A 22,025-nucleotide genomic window follows, 5' to 3' on the forward strand; every position below is an offset into this window, starting at 1 on the left:
TATAATGGCTAACCAAATACTGTAGCTTATAAGGAAACTAAAAATATGTTAAAGAAAAAAATACTTTGTTTCATAAATAATAACAACAACAACAAAAATAAAAATAAAATGTTGCAATTTTTAGACAGTTCATATTTATTGACACCTCACTAAATATTGAAGTATACAAAAATATATCTTGGAAATTTTGACAAATTGTATCTCGTTTCATTAACTAATAAAAAAGTAAACATTAGATAGAAAAAATTAAGTTCTTAGGCAAATATTTTTATTGTATTCTGTACATTGAAGCTAGCCTTCTAACTTAATCTAACTCTAAATATGAAGAATATTGTAATTTTATTTAGGAAAAGGAAAGTGAATAAAGATTGTATGATTTAAAATAGCCTGGCGGTAAAGTCCATGATTGGCAATATTGTATCACAAACAAGGATATAAAGAGACTATGTTCATAGTATAAAATAAAAAAATAATTAATCTTTTAAGTAAACTAAACGATTCTTTAAAACTATGCTAGGCTGTGCATAGAATTTTTATCCATAACGTAATACACATTAAATGGTCAAGTTTGCACTGAATACAATAATTTCATCTACATTTCTAAAGTAAGTAGGTATGTATGACATAAGCTATTAATGGACGAGAAAGATCAAAGTCATATTCTCAATATAATTAGGGTTTCTATTCAGCATTTTTTAAACATTTTTTAATGGTGTTTTAATAGTAGGAAGCTCTATCAAATTGTAAATTACATTGTATCAGAATGACTAACCAGCAGTCACATGTCTATGGTATACACACAAAATTTAAATTTAATATATTTTTACTAATGAACAAATACTTCTCTGAATAAATATCAAATGATTAATTATCTAATGAAAAACTCTAATGCTTTTGATACATATGTTTTAATAATTTTATTTAGTTTCAAAAGTAAACCTTTTAGAAAGGTTTACCATATTTGTAACACAGTTTCTTTAACTAAAAATGTAATACTTTATTTCGTATTTGTGTCAACTAAAAATTTTATTAAAAAATATAAGAAGATTTATAATTTATTATAATAATTATATAACCACTTCCTACTATTTTTGATGCTCAGATACAAATATAAAGTGCATAAAAGCTCACTTGTTCAATGGCAAAGCATTGAGGCTTATAGTATATGTTGAAAAGGTATTATACTTATGTAACATAAGCAGTACATTTTCTACATTTACCATAGAAACATTACCACTGAATTATCATCAAGCACCTGCTTCAATTAGCTTTTATTTTTTTTTTCAAATTCTCATTTGAAATAAAACAAATTAATCACTCAAAGAGTACCTTATCTGCTTTCTTTTAAAATAGATTATTTCAAGTATATCTTCACAGTAATTGAATCGTATGCATCTTATCAATATAATCCAACAGTCCCTGCAGCCTCTTCTTTATCCGTTTTTGGTCATCCATAGTACATCCAAGGATAGCAGTTTCAAAGTTTTTATCAGAGTGTCCCATACCTTGGGAAGTACATGCATTCATAAAAGATGCACAACGTTGCCTAGTTCCAGATGGATCATCACGGAGACCGATAACTAATCCATCTATCAAACCATTTACCTAAAATCAATATTTTTCTACTAACCGTATTAACTAAAGAAATATCCTACTATTACAAATATTTCTCAATAGTTACTAGACTAAAAAAAAAGAATAATTAAATAAAAATAATGAAGTACACAGTTAGTTATCTTCTAGTAATTACAAATATAAACGATAAATACCTGGTGCAATGCTTCCTGTTGTATATGATCACGCTGAATTTTGACTAAGACATCAACTGTTAAACATCGTGTAGATAATCTTTCTGCATACCTCAATACATCATCTCTGTCAGCTATTTCAAATAACATAGTATAGTTTTAAAACACATTCATGATAGATAGATTACATTTTCTGTAGCAAGCTCTAATTACTCAAATTATAGTCATTATAAAGGAAAAAAAAATTATTATGTAAATTGTATAATAAAATAAAAGAACTTTCTAGAATAATGCAAAGAAACTGAAAGATGATTCTAGATAAATTAATACTGAATAAGCATTCTTAATATCATGTAAGTAAACACTTACTTTCTTCTAATGCACTCACGATTTCGTTGTTTCTTAAAGTGTCTAAGGTGGTTAGAAGAGTATCTCTTTCTTCTTCGAGTCTCCAAGCATCTTTTCTTAATTGTTCTACGTGCACTTCGATTTGATCGAGAAGACTGACTAACCTGTCTTTCGGTTTTCCTGTACCATCACAATCCGCGCTTTCCATAATATGCGGCAACGGGCTATCCATTTTTAACAGGTTTACAAATTCGTTTGTCTGCGAGATCAATTACTTATATAACTAGTAAATTAAAAATTCCGTTCACACGGAAGATAAGAACGTTAATCCAACGATTATGAGCATATTGGTATCCTTAAGTGCTCGCAACGTACACTGAGCTCGTGATCGCGATCCGAAAAAACTGACTGTGAAGCTCATGTGTATATACACATGCACTCACACACACGAATGACAACTGATTATCAATTCAGTCAGCGCCAACTTTAAAAAGTTGTTCCTTTCTGATTTATTAATTCGAAGGATTTTAGCATTTTTAAGGAATGACAGAATAATTACTGTCATGTTACGATAAAAGAACGACAAAATTGATAAATGTATTCACATACTTTCAATTGTAATTATTTTGAGAAGTATAGATAAATAACTGTATGCAACTTATATTCATATTCATGAAGCTTCGTCATGTTCCTTTAAAACGTTTATAATGAGAAATTATACTTACTCTTTTTGAAAATAAAAAAATACTGAACCAGTATATAGAACTACTACAAAAAATAGTATAAATATATTTAAGATTTGAGTACATGATAAAAAATATGTTATCATTTTTTAAAAAATTATTGTCAAAATAGTTTTTGTTTGCCATAGTACCATGCAGTGCTATGAAAATGTTTGCAGGAAGTTTGAAAAATGTGTGTCATAAATATCACAAAATGGATTAGAATAATTTGATTATATTACCATACTGAAATTAATTCTTCATTGATAAATTACTCAATTATTTTAGATCAATAACATTTACGTAATTGTACCATTAATCGCGTAAAATCGATTATTGGTTAAACTTGGTTGCTGATTTGATAGTCTTTGCAGGACGACAACAGTCTTTTTCCGGTAATAACTTGATGGGGTATGTGTTACTTTTTTAGATGATTCTTTAGAATCCGTATTTTCATGAGAAATCCTTCCTTTTTGAGATTGCATATTGATTGTATATACAATAAAAAGATATATATTATATTTTATATACGAAAGTTTGTAAAAGTATAATTGGCTTATTGGTCATCTCGTATGTTCTAGGTGGTTCTAGTTGCATCGAACTTTAACTGTCCACAACTCATAATGGTGAGTATTACAATATGTAGTGTGTTTATTAAGTTACAATAATGTATAGTTTGAGAAAGTACAATTCTACTTGTTAATTATATAATAATAGTAACATACACGATAAATTATATGGTAAACATAATAACACAAAATGGCAAAACATAACCTTAGTATGATACTGAATCTATGCAATAGTGACAAATTTATGAATTACTTTAGAAATATTTTATATTTTTAGCCACGAGAAATCAAAGAAATCAAGGACTTCCTTTTGAAGGCTAGGAGGAAGGATGCCAAATGTAAGTGTTTACAGTAATTCATCATTTATAATCGTTAATAGTTTACTAATTTCTGTATTTTCATAACAATTATTTAGCCGTGAAGATCAAGAAGAACGCTGATAATGTCAAATTCAAAGTTCGATGCTCAAGATTTTTATACACTCTGGTGATTACAGACAAAGAAAAGGCAGAGAAATTAAAGCAGTCTTTACCTCCAGGTACTACTACATTCTAATTGAATATATTGATACATAAATAGTTATTATTTTTAACTTCATGTACAATGGTTTATATTTTAAAAAACATTTTTTTTCATTTATTAAAGTATCAATTATTTTTTGTAGGTCTTCAAGTAAAAGAAGTGAAAAGAAGCGAACGTATGTAATTAGTCAAATAAAATAATTTTTTAAACATATATTTGTTAATGCATTTACTATACCACCAATATACAAAGAAGTAAGCACTAGAAAAGAAAGTTAAAGGGTTGTAAGTCTTTTTCTTATTCCTATTTATTTTCTTCACAAGATTGTCTTGCTGCCACAAAATTTCTACAGAATCCATCATGTGTATCTGTCCAAACATTTCCACTGCTTGTTAGCCTTTGATCATACGAATATTCGTTCAAATATGGATGGTAATATAGCCTTGTTTGACATTTTCGTACACTATGTCGTCTTCGTTTGAGATGACGTGACAAAGGACAATATTTTCTTTGACATGGTCGAGCTTGGTGTTTTATATATTTTGAAAATAATATCCCTAGTTTATCATAAGTTTCACTAGTATCCGAATCATGATTCAATGGTTCATAAACGTCTTTACTGCTACAAGTTAACTTCTTAGGTGTTAAAGTAGAGTCATTCTGAGTATAAGAATCATCAGGCATATTATCAATTCTTATAGGAGATGTACTCTTATTAACAACATTTTCATCTGATCTAGATTTCCTACAAGAATCATCTCTCCTATCTTTCAGTTGATTCTGTAGACTTCGCGAATTATCTCTAAAATAGTTCAATTGTACATCCATTGTTGATTTCATTTTTTTAGATTTTATGTCATATTCATTTAATACTATCTCTGATATAGTTTTTTTAATATTATTCGTCGGAGTTATAATCTTTTCATATCCTGAATAGTCGGTTCCTATCTTATTCGTACAGGATGCTGCATTTGATATTATGGAACTTTCACAAGAATTAGCTGATCTATAAAAATATTTAAATTTATGATGTGAACTAAATAAAAGTGTGTATACTATTAATCAAATCACCTTTGCAATTTTGTTAAGTACGCGTTCGGTAAAATGTTCAATTTGTTGAAACCGAAATCTGAGAGATTTTTTGAATCACAAGCCAAATTTTTAGATATAAAGATAGAATGTGAATAATTTGATTTAGAAGTAGCAATTGTATATTTTTGCGTAATATCACTGAATGAATCCGTATTTTCAAGCTTAAGTTCTATTAATTTGGAACTGGTTTTCTTTCGTTCATTGTAGTAATCATTGAGATTTCCCGAATTCCATTTACGTATTACTGTGTTTTTGTCATGTTCTGTTACATTAGACTTGTTAGAAGCTGTTGATGTTACTAAAAATTTCAAATCTGTATCTGAAAAACAGATATCTTGCTTGTTCTAAAAAAAAAACCAGAAAAATGCAGATACATATCTAAACACAAGTATTAAGAATGAAGTTGTACCTTGTCTGATATTTGATTTTTTATATCTTTATTCTTAATCTTAGTTGATGAAAAAGATGAGAGTGACATTTTTGAAATTAATCGTTTTGTTAAATCCGCATTATCATTGGATATTATCTTATTTTTACTGGGAGGAAGTAACTTTTCTTTTTCCTAATCAAGAATATAATGACTTAGAGATATGTATAAAATTAAATAATTACAATTGATGTTTGTAAGAGTACCTTTAATTCATGGCACTTATTTTCACAGTTTACCTTTGTATTAGACGAATCAGTCCGTAAAAATCGTGGCTTCAAGCGAAAATATTTTTCTTCATTTTCTTTCATTGTAGGAAAACTGTCGCCATTATGATTATCCTTATTTCTCCGGATAAGATACCTTTGTTAATGTAATTTTAGCATTGCACTGATAACTGAATGCGGAAGTATGATAAAAATACATATATGTTATATGGTTTAAGCGAAACAATGTTAAACCTTTTGCAAGTAGAAACGATCTTTTCATATATACAACAGTAACAGGATATAAAAAGGATTATCAGAATTAATATGATGAATAATATGAAGATTATTTTCCAAAAATAGGTAGAGACATTTTTAGTTTGATCAACATCATGGTATTTTTCGCTGTTGTTGGATATTTCCATCCGTGGCCATTTGAGTTCCATACTTTAATCACATACTAATTAATGTTTATTAAATCATCTCTCTTCCTATTTACTGTCACTACTTACCTATATTTTTGTTGTTATTTTTATGAGTTTTTTATAATACAGAATATAATAAAATGGTATAAAACTTATGTAATTGATTAAAAAGTACATGACTTAGTACTCTTAACAAGACAGGACATTGTGCATTTTACCATCCTGCAAGATACATACGCATATTTTCGTAAACTTTGAATTTGGTAAGGAAATGTTTAATACAAGTTTATGTAATGTATTATTTTGTTACATGAATTCTTTTTCAGTTAAAAGATGTACACTATACAGATTGTCTTGCACACTAATGTTTCTATACACCTTACACAAAGTAAGTTACACCTACCTTTCACATATGAGATTTTAAACGGTATCTTAATATTGTTTAAAAATTTACAAGTTTTGTCCAAAATTCAAATTCTATAATATTAATGATATCTTTACGGCGATCGATTTTTAATTTACAGTTACACATATAACAGCAGACATGTTTGTTTTTGTACCATTTAGAGTAAAAAATAACATCACAATTCAAGTTTAGTATTTTTTTTTAAATATGATACTTTGAACAAGCTCGGTTTATTATTTATAAACAAAAATGTGCACATGGTAGAAAAAAAACATTTGAAAATGTTATTATCTTTGACTGTTTTGTTTTCCTCAGAGATGCATCGATAATAGTATTAAGGATTTACAAACATAATTGTTTACTAGTTCTATACCAGTATACTAAATTCAATAAAATTGGTATCTTATGCGAATTACAATTAGTACAATACAATTTTACCATATATAATCATTCACACAAGCACTACAGCAAGACGACTTTTTATTAAAATTTTCTGACTTATAAATTACTTTACAGATCTTCATCTAGTTATAATGTAATGATTGAATAACGGATCTTTTTTCAAACAAGCCAAAGTAACACATCAGACACGTGAAATACCTTAAAACCTACCTAAATCTCTAATACACACAGTTCAGTCAAAAGATATTATTTTGGATCATGTTCTGCAACTTTGCATGTATTATTTATTTTATGGAAAATACAAAACTACTAGTACGTGTCACAAACATCTACATTTATAAAATAACAATATGTCAGATAATGGTCAGTAATTTATAACAGTTTGTTCTATAATTGAAGTAAGTATTTTTGTTGCTTGATATATTTTCTCAATCTTAATAAAATTTAATATAGATCACGAAATATTTAGAAATACAATAAAATGAAACATATTTTAATACGTTTACGTAAATGTCTTAAGAAAGGGTAATAATTCCAATAATGCGTATAAGAAATACTAATGCTTTTCTCATTTTAAGAAATCCTTACCGAACGAGTCACTTATGTTCTATAGTTTGACAAAGTGTCAATCTTTTATAACACTATAAATATGTATACGTTTTATGTGTTAATATTTATATTTATTCGTCACACTCGTGGTATGTAGCTCTACAAGAACAGAAAGTATACATTAAATTCACCACCTAAAAAATTACAAACATTTATATGTCAAAGAAAAATCACCTTTGTTTGTCCATATTTCTACGGGACAATCTTCTTCCTTGTTCATGTGTAGTTAGTGTGTACCTTTTTGTATGTGGACGATTTGCTCTGAGCTCACGAGCATCTGTAGTCTTAGCCTTTTCTACCTTTTGCATGAACTTTTCAATGAGTTCTGGACAATTCAAGTTTTCCTCTGGTTCCCATGTGTCATCAGCTGATGTAAATCCTTTCCAGCGAATTAAAAATTCTCGTGTCTTATTTTTTTTAAAATGTACTTCTATAATTTTCTCCACTTCAAACTCTTTCTGGTCATCCTTGTCATCTTGTTCATCTTCTGCTTCCATCTCTTCGTCTATAATTATTTAAAATATTTTTAAAGATAAAGCCAATACCTTTGGCAGAATATCATATAAAAAATACATACCACCTGCAGTTTGCTTTTTGGGAGTGCTTTTAATCTTTTTAGGTTTTTTAATCACTTTTGGAGATTTAGCATTTTTTGGCTTCGGAGAATTTTCGGGCTTTTTAGATTTGTCTTCTTCATTTTCTGCATCTTCAGCTAAAAAGTCTTCAATTAGCTGTGGGCAATTTAGATCCTTTTCATGTTCCCATGTGTCAGAATCTTCATCGTAGCCCTTCCATCTCACTAAAAATTGGCGTCTCCCTTTAATGGTACGTTGTCCAACTATTTTCTGGACCTGTGTAATAAAAGTTATATTGCAATGTTTTATTATAATGCAGTACGCAAAAATGTTATTTAAAATAAAAAAACATTTATTTAATCGAAATAATATCATTAATTTTTCCTAATTCGGTATTCATTATTTAATCATCTTTGCAACATAATTCCAATTTTTTTTTAACATTCAATTCAAGTTAAATGTAATTTTTTAATTAAAATCTACCAAACACGAAGTCTCATTCATTTACTATGCAATATTTGAAAAGCGGTATTAGCCGGCATTCTGAGGGACGCTAAGCATCACTATTTTTATCATGTCCGGTTGTATAAAGCGTCACCCCATGACGCGTTCGCGTAAAACGTAAACAAAATAGACCGTTAAATAAAATCAAATGCAATGTGAGAACGCACCTCGTATTCTTCATTTTCCTTGTCCTTTATGGAAGAAGACGCTTTCTGATCTTCCTTTTTAAGCCGTTTACCCGCTCCACCCTTTACCATATTTTTATTTTCTTCTTCAACTTCCGAGTTTCCTGTCGAATCTTCAGACGTTTCTTTCAAGCTAGAACGACCACGTAATGACCGCTTCCTCGGCGTCCCTTTGCGCGGCGTCTCTTCGTTCTCGTTTTCCTTGCCTTTCTTCATTTTGTCGTTATTCACATCGGTCGCCGAAATTGTGACGCCATTTTCCTCCGAACCGTTTTCACTCATTTCGGACTTCCTACGTTTATTCTTCATGCTCAATCTTCGCATGCTATTCTAGCCAATACCAAAAATGTAATTCCTTTCCCGAATTCGGTTAGAAAAAATGGAAATATCAATCGTCGCTTGACCAGATCAAACAAACTAATCGGAATCTCTCCCGCGTTCCTCTGAATCAGTCAGAAGTACAACTTGGCGCGATAGTAGCTAAACTCCCTGCGCAACTGTAGGTTTCAAGGCAGCAGCATGGAGTCGAATGCATCATACGAAAATAACGGTCATTTTACTACTGAAATTTAAATATTATAATAGAAATACCTTTAATAATAGTCACTTTTTTATAATAGAAATAATTCTTAAAATTATTTACTACTAAATAATCGTTTAAACAGTTTAAACATAATATTTGAAATAAATTTAAAATCGGTATTTTTCCGGTTTGTCTCTGCGATCTTGTAGGGGACTCTGTAATATGCAATTCGTTTTTATCAAAGATTTTTATAATTTGATATTATATGATAATGATTAAGTATCCAATAGCATGTATTTTTTAGGACGTTTTTTTTAAAAATAAAATTACTACAAAATTTATGTTGCATATGCATTTCCCCACAAGAAGAAACTTTACGAAGCTGATTCAAATATGCACATATGTGTGCGTACGACATATGCACATAGATATCTGTGTTGTGATGCCGGAACATTTTTTTTGTAGATATGTACATGATCCAATGCATTCCAGGAGTTGCAGCTGCACAAAATTGATTTTTCGTATTTTTCGTAAATTTAAAGTATTTCAATATGCATTTCTTCCTTACGAATATCATAAATGCTACTTTGTTAATTGTTGTCCTATCGATTTAGAAACTGATAAACTATTATTTATGACGTTATAATTAAAACTTCTAAATCTACGTCTATAGTATGAAGAAATTACGCCGCTTTTTTGTCGAAAGATATGACGCAGATACATATTTTTTCTTTTGTTGCATTGAAATGCTATTTTCTATGAAATATTTTTCAAAATATAAGACCGAAGATATTTGTCCGTATATTTTGAAATAATAAGATGCAATAAAATGTTATTAAATCAATATACCTAACTTACAGTATCACATCTTGTTACTTTGGCAACCGATACTAAATCGTTAGATTCTACTAGTTACTGTCAAATTACTTTCTTCTTAGGGTTTTATAGACCGCTAATACCTGAATTTTTTAAATTATGGCTAGCAATAAATCCGTAACTACATACGAAAAACCTTTACCTCATATAGGTAAGCGTAGTATCGTTGCTACATTTTCATTTTAAAAAATATAATTTTTTACTTAAAATAATTATGACTGTAATACATTTATTAAAAACATTGTAAGTATCAAATTTATACATATTTTGTGTAATAGGTTTAGCAGATTGGTATGCTAGACAATGGGAACTTCAACAAGGTGCAGATGCAAGAAGTGCAGAAGCATTTGACATGAGAAATTCAGGGAAAATTGTTTGTTCAGAAACAATGGTAAAAACCATCTGGGACACATATATGAACAATGCTCGTCTTGCTGATAGGTAGTAAACACTTTGTATTATCTTCAAAGGAAAATGTACATTTATTTTACATATTTAGGGTAACAGAATTGTCACGATGGAGAGAATTACTTAAAACACTGTTAGATAAATTAGAAGAAGAGATACATCTTTTAAAGGCTGAAAAAACAGACACAGAGAGAGAAATGGAAATATTAAATTCTCCTTTGCAACTAACAGCACAATGTATATCAATGAGAGATTGTCGTAGAGGAACAGAGCTTACTTATGATGAAGCAGACACAGAATTGAAAACAGAGCTTTGTGTAATTGAAAATGTCAAACAATTATTGACAGAAAGGTACTGACATTAATATGAGAAGATATCCAAGCACTTTTATTATATATTGTTTTATACAGGGTACAAGCTTCATGGGAAAAATTAAATCGTTTGGAAGAAGTCAGATTTCAAGTGGAATTAGAGGTAGAAGATAAAGATGAAACCATTAGAATAGATCAAGAAAATCTTAGTTTAGATCGTACATGTGCAAATATCAGTTATAAACCGAATGCGTTAAGGACACCAAAAGGGTAATAACAAGTATATAAAATTGTAGAAATCGTATAAGATATCCGTTTTGCTATTGCAGCGCAGTATCGTACGAAGCGTGGCTAGAGCATTGCAATCAAACCAAAACTCTAGCTGATAATGAATTAAGCGATGTATACAATTTTCGTGAAGCTCTAAATGTAATGCGAGAACGAGCTAGAAATGATATTAAGGCTCAACAAGACGTTACAGATTTTAGTTTACGGAAAAGAATCTATCAAACGCAAAAAGCTCGTAATGAATTAGAATGGCAAAAGCTAAAAGTAATTATAACGTTTACGCTGAAGTTGATGTACTTTAATATACATTATAATATAAATTATAATTTACAGGTTCAAAAAGAAATGGAAATTTTAGAGAAAGAAATAGTACGATTGGAAGATGCGCTTTTACATAAAACTGATTCAATAAAATGTGCAGAAACACGATTAGAGAATCGTATGTACCGTTCTGGAATCGAACTCTGTCTTGATGAAGTTCATTTAGGTCTCAAAGACGAAGTTCTAAACTTACGACAAACTGAAAAAGATTTGATAAAAGTTATAAAAAATTCAAAGTATGTACAAATATTTTACGATAGGTATATCTCTCAGATATATTGCTGATTACAGATTAACTCTTTTTTTTTTGTAATATTTGTACTTTTTAGGGAAGCGTATAATAATCTGGAAAGTTTACTTTTGCAAATTGATACAAATTTAGATGACAAACAACATTCTTTAGCAACAGATATAATGTGTTTGGACATGAGAGCGACATTAAAAACAGGCGATAGAACGCGATTACCCAACGAAACGGATAGAAACATCGTTCTTACACGAATGGAGAAAGAAATACCACTCGAGTCATCATTATAAAATGGGTTCATTCGAATATATTGCCCTGTAGGAAATGCTAGTCACATGAAGTACACATGAAACGTGGATTTATTATAGCACATTGATTATGTCTTTATCTTTACACATCTTCATATCGATGTATACTTATGTATCTGTATTTAGGGAATCTGGATTTGCTTTAATTAAAGAATACTGTGAAATAAAAGAATCTGTTAATCCAGCTTCTAAAGTTTTCACTGCTCTTCTATGTATATCTCCAACTTTTTTCGGATCACCATGTTTCATTTCAAATATGATATGATCTATCCAGACAGTTGTATTATTTTTGCCAAATTGTAACGCCGCCATTTCATGGCATCTTCTTATATTTTTTAATGATATTTCAGGTTGTATAAGCTCTAGTTCCATCATTTTTTTATGCAGATCAAGAGAGAAGGGTGGTTGCAAACAGAAACTGTCGTAACTTTTTCGTGCCGCTTGGATACCTACAATAAAAGTAAGATTTAATTTAAATACTACAAAATGTATATTTATAATTTATAATTGCATACCTTTTGTTAGAACCAGCCACTCAATGTAAGTAGGTCTTATTTGCTGACCAACATTTGGATGTCCTTGTAATGCTGCTTGAAATACTTCCTCTGTTTTCTCAGGACTTTTTGCTTGTACATGTAATATTCTCATTTTCCATAGAGGTAATGATTTTTCACCAAGGATTTGTGTTACCTACAAAGTAGAGTGTTAGAGGAACACACAATTAAAAATAATCTTCAATGTCTTCTTTCATACCTTTGAAAAAACAATTTCAGCCTCTTCTTCTTGTCCCAAAACTAACAGGTATTTCAATCTAGCATGCCAAAGACTTACACTATTTGGTACAGCTTCAGTTGCCATACATAAGACCTCTTTCAACTTTTTTTCACTACTTTCATCCTTTTTTTCAACATTTAATATGTTAATCTATAACACATTTATTTTATTTTCTATATTATTTAAATAATAGGAAGGATACTTGTAAAAAATATTACCAACCCACTGTAAATAATATTTTTCCTTTAATTTTTTTGCTTGATGTGCTTGTGCCAATGCAGTTTTTAGTAATTTCCTCTTAAAATTTGGTAATGATCCTGATTTCTGATTTATTTCTATTAAACATTCTATGTACAATGACCACATTTCTTCTGTTTTAATTTTTTTAAGTGCTGTTTGATATACTTTATTACAAGATGTTATACGATCTCTTAATGAAATTTGTTCTGGACTACCAGTTTCCACTGAAGGGTCACTGAGAGAAGGTTGAGTAAGTCCTTCTAATTCTCGTCTTGCCATTGTATCCCACATTAGTGGCTCATGTGTATACTCCTGTATTATGTCACTATAATAAAAATTCACAATTAGATATGTATTCAAAGTATGTTCTCATACTTTACATACCTAACAATTTTATTCTGTAATTCTTCTGTGTTTTTGTATTCCTTTGCAATATTCAGTAACTCTATAATAAATTTAATGTCTTTAATACGTTTTGCTGCTTGCTGATATATGATACAAGCTCTCTTTAATTCAATATTCATTTCACCATCAGTGGCCATTGGTGTTCCAGAATCATTATTACTTTCATTCTTTTTTTCATTGGAGGATGCATCATCTAATTCTAATCTAAATTATACATAAACTTGATTATTGAAAAAATGGGCAGAGATATTAAGAAACTAGCAGACACATATAATTTTACTCACTTGAAAGCATCAGTAAATAATAACTGGGAAGTTGGATGTATATGCAAACCTCTAAGAAGAAACTGACGTGCAGTATGCTTATTTTTGTTTTCCTCTAGTTCCCAACGGGCAGCAATATGCCAACACTTAGGTTTATCTTGGTGTACTTGTAACATTCTACCTAACATGTGACTAACACTGGTTTGAAAATGCTGTAACATTTTTATTCATAGATGTATGAAATGTTATATAAATTTTTAGATATATACTTACAACATGTTTACAAAATTTTATGTAGGCAATCCAAAAACGAATATCATCTTGAAATTTAAATATTGCATCTTTATACAAATAATTCATTTTATTTGTTATGATGTGATCAATATCAGACTTCTTTTGGGTGATGCCAAATTTCTAAAAAAGATTATAATTACAGTAATTGACTGACAATTATTATTTACTAGGTAATATAGATCAAGGGGTCAGAAAATATGTAATAACATACATCTCTACGTTGTTTAATCAATTTAAGCAGATCCATTAAGTACTGTATATATCGTAGATAATCTTCTTTGGTTTTTGTGTGTCGTTGAATTTTATATTCGTACTCCTTAAGCTTTTTTGCGATTCCACTATGCAAAGATGTAAATAGATATCGATAACATATTTCAGCAAAAAACTATTAATTTTCGTAAAAAATAACCTCTGGTATTTACCGTATTTCATTTTTATCAAATAGTTTGATTCTTTCCATCTGTTCTAATTCAGGAATCATATCTTCGCATCGTTTCTCTACAAATTCCGCCATGATTACTTTGCTAGTTAAGTATTACACGATTTTAAAAACAAAATTTGTACACAAATCCTTATTAAACACACGTGTGTTGATTACTTTATGCTACAACTTGCTACACTAGTGACAGTGACTGATCAAGAAGTGCCGCCATTATAAAAAGTCAGTTTTATTGCGCCCTCTGTGGTGGCATTATAAATTCAAAACAGCTTTCAAGTAGGTGGCTCCATCTAGCCAAGGGATATTTTTTAAAATTAGCGCTATAAGTATTTCTTGCGCATTTTATTGCGCATCTTTCAGTTACGAGTCACTTCTTCCAACATGAAGTGCAAAGGAAGCGTTGTTTCAATTTTTATCCGGTAAATATTAATTGAATGATGATTAATTGGAATGAATAATAATAAAATCCAATCTGTCTTTCAGAAAATTATAGCGGTGCATGTAGGAACGTGGAAAAATAACATCAGTGGATGCGAAGTTAAAATGTGAAGCATGTTCTTCGATAGAGGTAAGTATCGAATATTTAAAAGTACGTCGCATAAAATGCGAGTCCAACACTATAAAACACTATGAGTGCTCAAGAATAAAAGAGAGTTCATAAACCAACAAATGAATTCACGAGATAATAAACAAAGCTTCCATATCTATTCTTACATCTAAACAGAATGCACAGCCATTCGCTCGGATAGAACCGACCCAGGTCTCACCACGAGGAGGTTGCTGTGCAGGAGACCCGCAGGGAGATAGATGGAAACAAAGTTCCATCGATCTCCCTTTACAAAACTCTTAAATTAACAAGCCAAAAACATGAATGGAAGCTAGGTTCCATCCATGTCTTTAGCTTAGTTCTTATAGTAGAGATGTGCCAAATAATCATGGAGTAGAGATTGGGAATAGTTAAAGTCTACCGCGTAGGGCAACCATGAAATAGACAGTCGGTGGTGCGAGTCCTTCCACCTTGAAGACGGGTACTAGGAGAAGGCGACTGGCACCTCACAGCCCAGTCAGTTGCCTGACTGAACTGTGGGGTTTCCACCTGCAAGTGTGTCATACCACACACCATTCGGTGTCCACATCGTCTCTCGCTAGTACAAACCCCCAAGGGAAGAAGAACAAGCTCCATCGACCGCCGATTCCACAGTTGGACGTTTGCTTCTATTAAGAGAAGCAGATGACCTCCTCACAGAAGGTGAGGAGGAAGTAACCGAGCAAAGAAAGTTAAGAAATGACAACTTGGCAGTGTTACAATGCTTTACAATGGAAACTTACAACTATGGCCTTAAACTAATTCTTAGAATTAGACACTTATTAGCTAGAAGCGATGAATCCCTCGGCGGATGCGATATCTTCGTTCTTCAATCTTCAAGTTGATAATAAGGAGAGAACCAGCGAAGGAAGAGTATGGAGAGTAGTATAGTAACGATTGGGGATGTCTCCCCAAGAACGAAAGAGCATAGACGATTAAGAGAATGAAGGACTATATATACCCCAACGATGGCACAGCCATTGGACCGGACAGAACCGGCTCGGGTCTCATCACGAGGAGGTTGCTGTGCTGGAGACCCGCATAGAAATCACAGAAACAAGAAAGGATTGAGAGAACAATCCAAACCCTGAATCAAGAGAGGACATTCTTCAAAAGAGAATAAAACTAAACAAGTTTGGCATTTCTGTTTAGAAATATTAATTGTAATTACCTACTTTTAATATCTTCATTCGATGTTTATCTAAAACCTGTGAAGTGAGAAATTAGAATCAGCTATGGAATTTGAAGAGCTTTCTACAAAATATAGAAGATCGACAGAACGATCCACAACCTTCGAAAAGTTTGAGCATTTACCTGTTTCAAAACTTTCATTCATGGTTACATAAACTCTGTAAAACTAAAAATTAAAAATGTTAATGTCATCCCTCAGGAGATACGATATCAAATCAAAGACAAGAATAGAAAACAAATGTAAAAGTGTAAAATATTAATTGGTTTGATCTTCTTCTGATATCTTCAGTTGATTAATAAAGAGCACAAAAAAGCACAAAAGGGCGCACATGAGCACACATGAGCGCAAATGAGCGCACATGAGCACACATGAGCGCAAATAAGCGCGCGAGGGTACACGAGGGTGCACGAAGGTTGCGCGAGGGTACACGAGGGTGCACGAGGGTGCACGTAAGGTGCACGTAAGGTGCACGTAAGGTGCACGTAAGGTGCACGTAAGGTGCACGTAAGGTGCACGTAAGGTGCACGTAAGGTGCACGTAAGGTGCACGTAAGGTGCACGAAGGGTGCAAATAGCACAAAAGCGCGTAAAAAAGCGCAAAAGAGCGCAAAAAAGCGCAAAAAGTGGGGGGTATATGCAAAATAGGGCCAACAGAAAAAAAAACTTTAAATTTGTGCAAAAACTCACCGGTCAGCCAAGATGACCACTGGTCATCGGCCAGCTACCCACTGGTCAGTGGTGTCCAGGGGTCCAGGGAGGTCCGAGGTCCAGGGCCCAGGTGCCCTCCGGGATCCTCAGGGAGGTCCGCACCCGCGGGAAAATTCGCGGCGACTGAGACACTCGTGCTCCTGCAGCGATATTTATACTGTCTCGAGGAAGAAGGGGAATCAATCAGAGACATTGTTCAGTTGATTATAATTTCGAAATTGATCTAACGAACAATATTTTGCGAAAAATCGATATTTTTCGTAAAATAATCATCTCAGCAACAATTTCTGGTACACATATTATTAGTAACAATCACACACAGGGTGCGCTTGTGTAAATTATTGATATTTGCAAGTGTTAGTTAATAAATGTAGAAATTATTTACTTTTCATACATTATTTTTCGTTCGATTTATCTCGCAATTCAGTAATTGATTCCTGCTCTTATGGTCACTCACTTCGGAGTTTCCGGAGCGCGCGGATAGTCCTGGCGGTATTCTGGAGGAACTCTTTGGACTATCCTGAATTACCTTTGGTCAACTCTGGCCAGTGAACAACTTGACATAACTGACTATTTCAGAAAGGATAGATTTGGGAATAAGTGTACTATTTTAGTACTTTTTACATACAAATTTTTATTCCACAGAATTTAATCAGCATTTTCACTGAATACTTGGAATTATAGAGATGAATAAGATGTAGTTTACTGGAACATCTTGTATAATGGGTGGTATGGTAGGAATATTTTCTCGCTTACTGGCATTATCATCGTCAGTGACGAAAATCCTACGTGTTGTCTACACCCATCGCTCGAAAATCGCAGAGGGCACTCGAAGATTACTGTCTTTCACGAAGTCGATATTTCAGAACATGAGACATAAAACTGTTTAAGTTGCCCAGTTTATTCTGTACACTCCTATACACTAATATACATATTTCGAAAAAAGGCCCGTACAATTTGGTTTCGATATTTTGTCGTAGATCTCCCTCGACGATGAAGTCTCGATGTTCGATGCAAGATGGCGACACGCACGGTTGCGGCGCAGCGGAGTCGACGATCGACACGGCTCGGCTGTGCCATCCATGATGGCCGAGACAGTTTCCGAGATTTCGAGTACGGTGTCGTGAGTACGTGTTCCCTTTATCGCGCGTTTAATCGCTAGTGAGATTTCTGTACGGGACAAGAGGATCCTAGAAAGAATGACAGACAGTCCAGCGGCACTCGTAAGTGTTGTCACTGTCTATTAAATTGTCTACAGCAAAGTATTCGGGACCCTCTTGACACTCGATAGGTTACCAAGGAATATCCATGCGCACATATAGGGCTTCAGCTAGCGTAGGCAGCGGTGGTTGAGCGATACTCAGACCCGTTGGCCAGCAATATTTCGGAAATTTCTAGCCTTAAACGATCGGTAGAAGTTTCCGAAAGAACTACTCGCGAAGAGGACGTGCAGTTCACGTCCGATATGGTGTGCAACGCGCAAACGCAGAACGGCGGTTCGTTGCCCGTTCCCATTTGACGTCACTGCCCGATAGTGGTTGTCACCTGTTTCTGTTGTCGGTGACGTCACTAGTGATTGTGACGTAACCTTAAGGTTCGTTCTCTCGGTCACACAGCTTTGTTTACTATTACGTATGTGTCTTGCGATTGCATTAGGTTACTTATGCAGGATGCATTAAACAATAGTTTGTACTCTATATTCACGTTACATTAATGATTGACAGTACTAACTAAATTGAGATTTGTATGACTCCAAGAAGTACTGCTTCTGCATTGCATTTTTCTGTTTGATTTTCGCTAATATTCCACGAGAAGAACTTCCCTCCAAAGTACAGATGAACATTACCAATATCTATGCCAGGTTGAATTTCTTAATGTTTGGTCTAAGCAGTTCTTCATTATTTCTAAATCGGCAATTAAATCTAACTATCGATAAAGTATAGGATAGACTTAACATTTAATGTGTGTTTCTATTACACGTGGCTCGTGCACAAGGGCTAGATCAAGAGGTAGATTAGATGATCATCTTGGATCAGTTCAGGGGGTAGTCCACAGAAATCCACAGTGACATGTGCAAATTATTGACATTAACAATTGTTAATTAATGAGCTATAGAGAAATATGCAACTTTGAAATTTTGGTAAGACTTACTACCTCTTGTATTAGCCCTTGTTTATTCCTGTTTTGGAAAGGTTTATTTGGTAGACATACAATCGTATGTAGCTTCGGAATAAACGCGGAAACGGGCTTGGCGATCCTGACAGCTACGTAACTAGGTTAGAATGCTTTTATCGTCGAATGAAATGACCAGGAAAAGCCTGGAACAGGAATGCATTTGAGCGAAGTGTTTAATTTTGTACACAGTTGACGCTTATTACATCGTTCCTGGCGCGTATCAGATACGAGTATTCTTCAAAGAGTATTGTAGTAATTTTTCTGGTTTTGTTGGTCGTAATCAAATAGGGACAATCTGCAATATACTTCCTATCGATAGGATGGTTTTTTATGTATGTATGTAATTACAATCTGACCTAACTTCATTCTAAAATCGTTACGTTGTTTCCTGAGCAGAACGTTTCCTAATTTCTAATTCTTCGTTCGAAACGGTATCGAAACATCATCGACATTTACCGCTACTGAGAGTGACGTTTCCTGTAATAGGAGAAAATAATGAGCCCGTAAGACGAGGCTGTCGTAATTAGTTTATTCGTCTGTACAGTTTGTTTTCGTAGGATCTTGTTGATCTAACACGTCCGTTTCGCTCCAGCATGTCGGAGAACCGTTTCAATCTCGTAGCGAGATAGGATCATGTACCGTCGTGCGTTCCGTCGAATGGCTGCAATTGTGCAGCTGCAGTTCAGTAACGATTATTGGTGTAAGTACGTGTATACCAATAATGTTAACGAGACACCTCGTATATCGTTGTCCCAGCGCGTACATTCGTGCCCCGACATTCGTGATTTCCCTCTATTACGATTGTTCCACAGTCTCCCTTTCTTCCCTCTCCCGTTCATTCTCTTCTCTACTTTTACTACGCCATTTTCAACAATCGTTACTTTTTAATCTGCCGCCCGTTCACCAGTCGTAACGGCGTAACGCACGGTGAGAAACGTTAATTACGACAAGAGGTCTGCATGAAACAGAGTGTACACGGGCCTCGTTATTTTACAAAAGCAGTTCGTTTCCATTATTGATTTCACCCTGCATCCGTTTTTACCGATACCGTTTGCCCCTTGTCACGACGCGTGGCATTAAGTTTCATGGTTGTCCAAGGGATTCCCCTTGTTTTTCTGTAGAAGGAACACGGGATCGCTGGATATCGATTTTAGATCTTGAGAACTTCACGTCAGGTCTTGCAGAGTAAAGCCTTCGAGATTGCAACTAAATGCTTCCATTTCCGTAAAGTGCATCGTGCCAGTAAGCCAAAGGGTAGTTCTTACCCATTCGACCTATTATTGAATCATGAACCTTAGGAAAATTTCCAAACCTTTTTCCTACGTCTATGATTGTTCTTCGTCCACGTTGTTTTAGTTTTGAGCACGTTCGGACGATGAAACGCATCCGAAGTTAAGCAAAATCGAAAATAATGGGAAAGTCAAACAGAACACGAGCGTATCTTCGTGGTCGGGGCAAGAACATCCTTTAGAATTGATGTAATCGTGTTGGCCTATCCCAGGGGGTTTTTGGGTGTGGAAAGCTATGGAGAAGGCTGGATGGATGGAGGGCAACGCGTTTCATCATCGACGCCGTGTTCCGACAAAATTACGAGCGACTTCCCATTGTTTGGACAGTAGAAATTTATGGTTACGAGCATGGCTCGCGGTCATATTCCAATTCGCGTGCCGAGATATTGATCTTAATTTGAATCTACTGGGCAGCGCCTTAATTCAGATCAATTGGTCCGCCAATTAATTTTGAGGGTAACGACCAATCGGCTACTATGGGAATAATTAGGGGAAATAATTTACGTGGCGCTGAGGACACGGTGAAAAAATGAATAAACACTTCTTCATTGTAGCACGTGCCAACGCGACTTTTAATCTCAATGATAAAGTGGCTATAAAGGGATGGTTAGTGATCTATCACTTTGGGGTCGAACAGTAACCCTTTTATTTCGCTTTTGAAATTCATGGAAATTGTTAATCAGTATTACCATTTTGGGACTGTTGTGTAATGTAATTTTTGGGACTCACGAGGTCATAAATAATCGTCAGAATGTATAATATATCTGAGATTCTGTATAATCGATGAATCACTGTTAAAGTATCTGGATCAAGTAGACAGAAAGAGGATTCATAAGAGTTGTTAGTAAGAATCTTGTTCTCACAGTTCAGAAATATCTTACCTCGTATTTCGATCTTAAGAACGGTGGAAACATTTCACTGGGTCGACTAACATCTTTACCAGCTGTTTTTTGATAAATTCCACAAATTTATGAGAGTCTTAAAATTTGTGTTTCCCTCTCAGAATTTAAATTGCGATATCAAGTATCGAATTACTAACGATAAACGATTATTTATGATGATCATGTTGATTTGAGATTATAATTTATTATTGCTTGAATTATCTTCAAAATTTGAGTTCTGTCTTCACTCACAATTACTTTCCAGCAGAGTCCGCGTGCTCCTACTCTGCTTATTTGCCCACAGATGGCAGCACCCTTTCCGAATTCGCGCATTTCGCAACTTTGAGTATTGTTATACATATATCTATTTATTCATCGTATATGGACTACTAAATAATAAGACAATATTATAAGGAATTCATTGAATCCTCATTCTTTCCAAATTCCATTTTTTATAACCCTATATTACTTATAGGGTTGTGAAACTGAGAATACCTTCTCTTTGGACTTAGTTCATCACAGGTATCGCGTTTGAAAAGGTTTATTGTACTAAACTCCTCTAATACATCCACTATTTGTGAAAAGCAGAAGACGATCACGAAGTAATCTCCATGAAAAAAATAATAAGAAATAAAAGTGTACCTTCGCTATAAGCATTCAAGTTTACGAACGCAGAAAAAAAGTCCGTGGGCCAATGGAAGCGAGGCGTTCGATTTTATTGCGCGAACTTCGGCGTTGACGATCGTCGTTATTTTCC

At 33.3% G+C, this 22,025-nt stretch overlaps 5 protein-coding genes across 6 annotated transcripts; 2 read left to right on the forward strand and 3 right to left on the reverse strand.

Annotated features, from left to right (window-relative positions):
- Nucleotides 1-1,241: 1,241 nt before the first annotated feature.
- Nucleotides 1,242-2,483, reverse strand: LOC143186594 (BAG family molecular chaperone regulator 2). The gene is made up of 3 exons (XM_076390278.1): nucleotides 2,118-2,483; nucleotides 1,770-1,882; nucleotides 1,242-1,605 (listed from the first exon to the last, which is right to left on the reverse strand). Exons 1-3 carry the CDS (start codon nucleotides 2,326-2,328, stop codon nucleotides 1,372-1,374), a joined length of 558 nt encoding a protein of 185 aa, XP_076246393.1. The 5' UTR covers nucleotides 2,329-2,483; the 3' UTR covers nucleotides 1,242-1,371.
- Nucleotides 2,484-3,186: 703 nt separating this feature from the next.
- Nucleotides 3,187-4,122, forward strand: Rpl38 (ribosomal protein L38). Its single transcript, XM_076388629.1, has 5 exons — nucleotides 3,187-3,229; nucleotides 3,400-3,444; nucleotides 3,665-3,725; nucleotides 3,803-3,925; nucleotides 4,052-4,122. The coding sequence occupies exons 2-5, from the start codon at nucleotides 3,442-3,444 to the stop codon at nucleotides 4,090-4,092; spliced, it is 228 nt and encodes a 75-aa protein (XP_076244744.1). The 5' UTR covers nucleotides 3,187-3,229; nucleotides 3,400-3,441; the 3' UTR covers nucleotides 4,093-4,122.
- A 2,806-nt stretch (nucleotides 4,123-6,928) lies between these two features.
- Nucleotides 6,929-9,224, reverse strand: LOC143188205 (uncharacterized). 2 transcript variants are annotated; one of them, XM_076392332.1, is made up of 4 exons: nucleotides 8,723-9,224; nucleotides 8,054-8,327; nucleotides 7,714-7,981; nucleotides 6,929-7,610 (listed from the first exon to the last, which is right to left on the reverse strand). In XM_076392332.1, the coding sequence occupies exons 1-4, from the start codon at nucleotides 9,062-9,064 to the stop codon at nucleotides 7,604-7,606; spliced, it is 891 nt and encodes a 296-aa protein (XP_076248447.1). In that variant the 5' UTR covers nucleotides 9,065-9,224; the 3' UTR covers nucleotides 6,929-7,603. The 2 variants fall into 2 exon arrangements, with proteins under 2 accessions (XP_076248447.1, XP_076248446.1); XM_076392331.1 differs by having other exon boundaries at nucleotides 6,929-7,575; nucleotides 7,651-7,981.
- A 946-nt stretch (nucleotides 9,225-10,170) lies between these two features.
- Nucleotides 10,171-12,005, forward strand: LOC143188157 (tektin-B1). Its single transcript, XM_076392239.1, has 7 exons — nucleotides 10,171-10,290; nucleotides 10,418-10,580; nucleotides 10,639-10,899; nucleotides 10,959-11,129; nucleotides 11,189-11,411; nucleotides 11,481-11,704; nucleotides 11,798-12,005. The coding sequence occupies exons 1-7, from the start codon at nucleotides 10,239-10,241 to the stop codon at nucleotides 12,003-12,005; spliced, it is 1,302 nt and encodes a 433-aa protein (XP_076248354.1). The 5' UTR covers nucleotides 10,171-10,238.
- A 51-nt stretch (nucleotides 12,006-12,056) lies between these two features.
- On the reverse strand, nucleotides 12,057-14,608 carry LOC143188156 (U3 small nucleolar RNA-associated protein 6 homolog). The gene is made up of 9 exons (XM_076392238.1): nucleotides 14,422-14,608; nucleotides 14,211-14,337; nucleotides 13,979-14,119; nucleotides 13,727-13,917; nucleotides 13,422-13,646; nucleotides 13,020-13,362; nucleotides 12,777-12,947; nucleotides 12,539-12,713; nucleotides 12,057-12,472 (listed from the first exon to the last, which is right to left on the reverse strand). The coding sequence occupies exons 1-9, from the start codon at nucleotides 14,511-14,513 to the stop codon at nucleotides 12,132-12,134; spliced, it is 1,806 nt and encodes a 601-aa protein (XP_076248353.1). The 5' UTR covers nucleotides 14,514-14,608; the 3' UTR covers nucleotides 12,057-12,131.
- Between the last annotated feature and the right edge of the window lie 7,417 nt (nucleotides 14,609-22,025).

The sequence above is a fragment of the Calliopsis andreniformis genome, chromosome 2, assembly GCF_051401765.1.
Source record: "Calliopsis andreniformis isolate RMS-2024a chromosome 2, iyCalAndr_principal, whole genome shotgun sequence".
Taxonomy (NCBI): Eukaryota; Metazoa; Arthropoda; class Insecta; order Hymenoptera; family Andrenidae; genus Calliopsis; species Calliopsis andreniformis.

Excerpts from the sequence above, each read along its gene's own strand:
- LOC143188157 (XM_076392239.1), top strand. The coding sequence starts at position 10,239 with ATGGCTAGCAATAAATCCGTAACTACATACGAAAAACCTTTACCTCAT. Across the intron at positions 10,581-10,638 it reads AATGCTCGTCTTGCTGATAG|GGTAACAGAATTGTCACGAT; the intron begins GTAGTAAACACT and ends TTACATATTTAG. Across the intron at positions 11,705-11,797 it reads AAAGTTATAAAAAATTCAAA|GGAAGCGTATAATAATCTGG; the intron begins GTATGTACAAAT and ends TGTACTTTTTAG.
- LOC143186594 (XM_076390278.1), bottom strand. The coding sequence starts at position 2,328 with ATGGATAGCCCGTTGCCGCATATTATGGAAAGCGCGGATTGTGATGGT. Across the intron at positions 1,883-2,117 it reads CGTGAGTGCATTAGAAGAAA|CTGACAGAGATGATGTATTG; the intron begins GTAAGTGTTTAC and ends TATTTGAAATAG. Across the intron at positions 1,606-1,769 it reads AACAGGAAGCATTGCACCAG|GTAAATGGTTTGATAGATGG; the intron begins GTATTTATCGTT and ends TATTGATTTTAG.
- LOC143188156 (XM_076392238.1), bottom strand. The coding sequence starts at position 14,513 with ATGGCGGAATTTGTAGAGAAACGATGCGAAGATATGATTCCTGAATTA. Across the intron at positions 14,338-14,421 it reads TTTGATAAAAATGAAATACG|TGGAATCGCAAAAAAGCTTA; the intron begins GTAAATACCAGA and ends ATCTTTGCATAG. Across the intron at positions 13,918-13,978 it reads TAAAATTTTGTAAACATGTT|CATTTTCAAACCAGTGTTAG; the intron begins GTAAGTATATAT and ends AAAATGTTACAG.
- LOC143188205 (XM_076392331.1), bottom strand. The coding sequence starts at position 9,064 with ATGCGAAGATTGAGCATGAAGAATAAACGTAGGAAGTCCGAAATGAGT. Across the intron at positions 8,328-8,722 it reads AGGAAAATGAAGAATACGAG|GTCCAGAAAATAGTTGGACA; the intron begins GTGCGTTCTCAC and ends TTTATTACACAG. Across the intron at positions 7,982-8,053 it reads CAAAAAGCAAACTGCAGGTG|ACGAAGAGATGGAAGCAGAA; the intron begins GTATGTATTTTT and ends AAATAATTATAG.
- Rpl38 (XM_076388629.1), top strand. Across the intron at positions 3,726-3,802 it reads TAGGAGGAAGGATGCCAAAT|CCGTGAAGATCAAGAAGAAC; the intron begins GTAAGTGTTTAC and ends ACAATTATTTAG. Across the intron at positions 3,926-4,051 it reads AAAGCAGTCTTTACCTCCAG|GTCTTCAAGTAAAAGAAGTG; the intron begins GTACTACTACAT and ends TATTTTTTGTAG.